The sequence below is a fragment of the Seriola lalandi genome, unplaced genomic scaffold, assembly GCF_002814215.2.
Source record: "Seriola lalandi dorsalis isolate HSWRI2012SDOR001 ecotype SW California unplaced genomic scaffold, Sedor1 jcf7180002054584, whole genome shotgun sequence".
Taxonomy (NCBI): Eukaryota; Metazoa; Chordata; class Actinopteri; order Carangiformes; family Carangidae; genus Seriola; species Seriola lalandi.
Window position 1 is genome coordinate 1,842,132 of NW_019525137.1, and position 615 is coordinate 1,842,746.

The window sequence follows — 615 nt, forward strand, 5'->3', positions numbered from 1 at the left end:
AGTCGGCCATCTTGGTAGGAGGTGAACTTGTGCCAGGAATCCCTGCTCTGCTTCATTTAATGCAGGAAACTATTAAACAGTTTCACAACATTCAGTTAAATTTTAAGATAGCTGATAGTTGATCGGTGACTTATTGGTATCAATATATAACAATATTATTATAACACCCCAAAAACTCAAATCTGTCACATGAGGTAACAGAATACTGAACAGTAAGTAACGATAACAGTGATTTAGAAGAGGAGCGTTTACTCACTTGTGGTGACTTTACACTCCAAATCCTGTGGCAGGAAAAAAAAAGCAAAAAAGTAAATTAGATAAGAGAATTGTATCAATCTTACTACTTAAATAAATGCTGAAATATCTTCGTTTCCTTCCCAGTTGTCAGGCGGTGCTTACCTGTCTGGAGCAGTTGAGGGGCGGCCATGTTAACACCTTCACCGCGGACGACAGTGACGCACACAGTAAAACCAAAACCCCTGGAAGAAACATCCTCAAGATTCAGTCACACTATTAGTCCTCGTGCAGAAAGTCTTTGTTTATCTGCCATTACAAAATATTACAAACAGACTTTCAAACGACAGCGGTCACCATGAGCTGCTGTGACTGACGCCG

The 615-nt window shown here is 40.2% G+C and overlaps 1 protein-coding gene across 3 annotated transcripts in view; it reads right to left on the reverse strand.

Moving 5' to 3' along the window:
* The window catches only part of il17ra1a (interleukin 17 receptor A1a), an 8,772-nt gene extending 8,163 nt beyond the window's left edge, over positions 1–609 (reverse strand). For 2 of the 3 annotated variants that reach the window (XM_087177249.1, XM_023418781.2), the window contains exons 1-2: positions 400–609; positions 257–281 (exon numbers count right to left, since the gene is read on the reverse strand). In XM_087177249.1, coding sequence (XP_087033375.1) covers positions 257–281; positions 400–492 — 118 coding nt within the window. In that variant the 5' untranslated portion in view covers positions 493–609. The remainder of the gene's footprint in view (positions 1–256; positions 282–399) is intronic. The other variant, XM_023418783.2, reaches the window with a different exon arrangement.
* Positions 610–615: the final 6 nt, after the last annotated feature.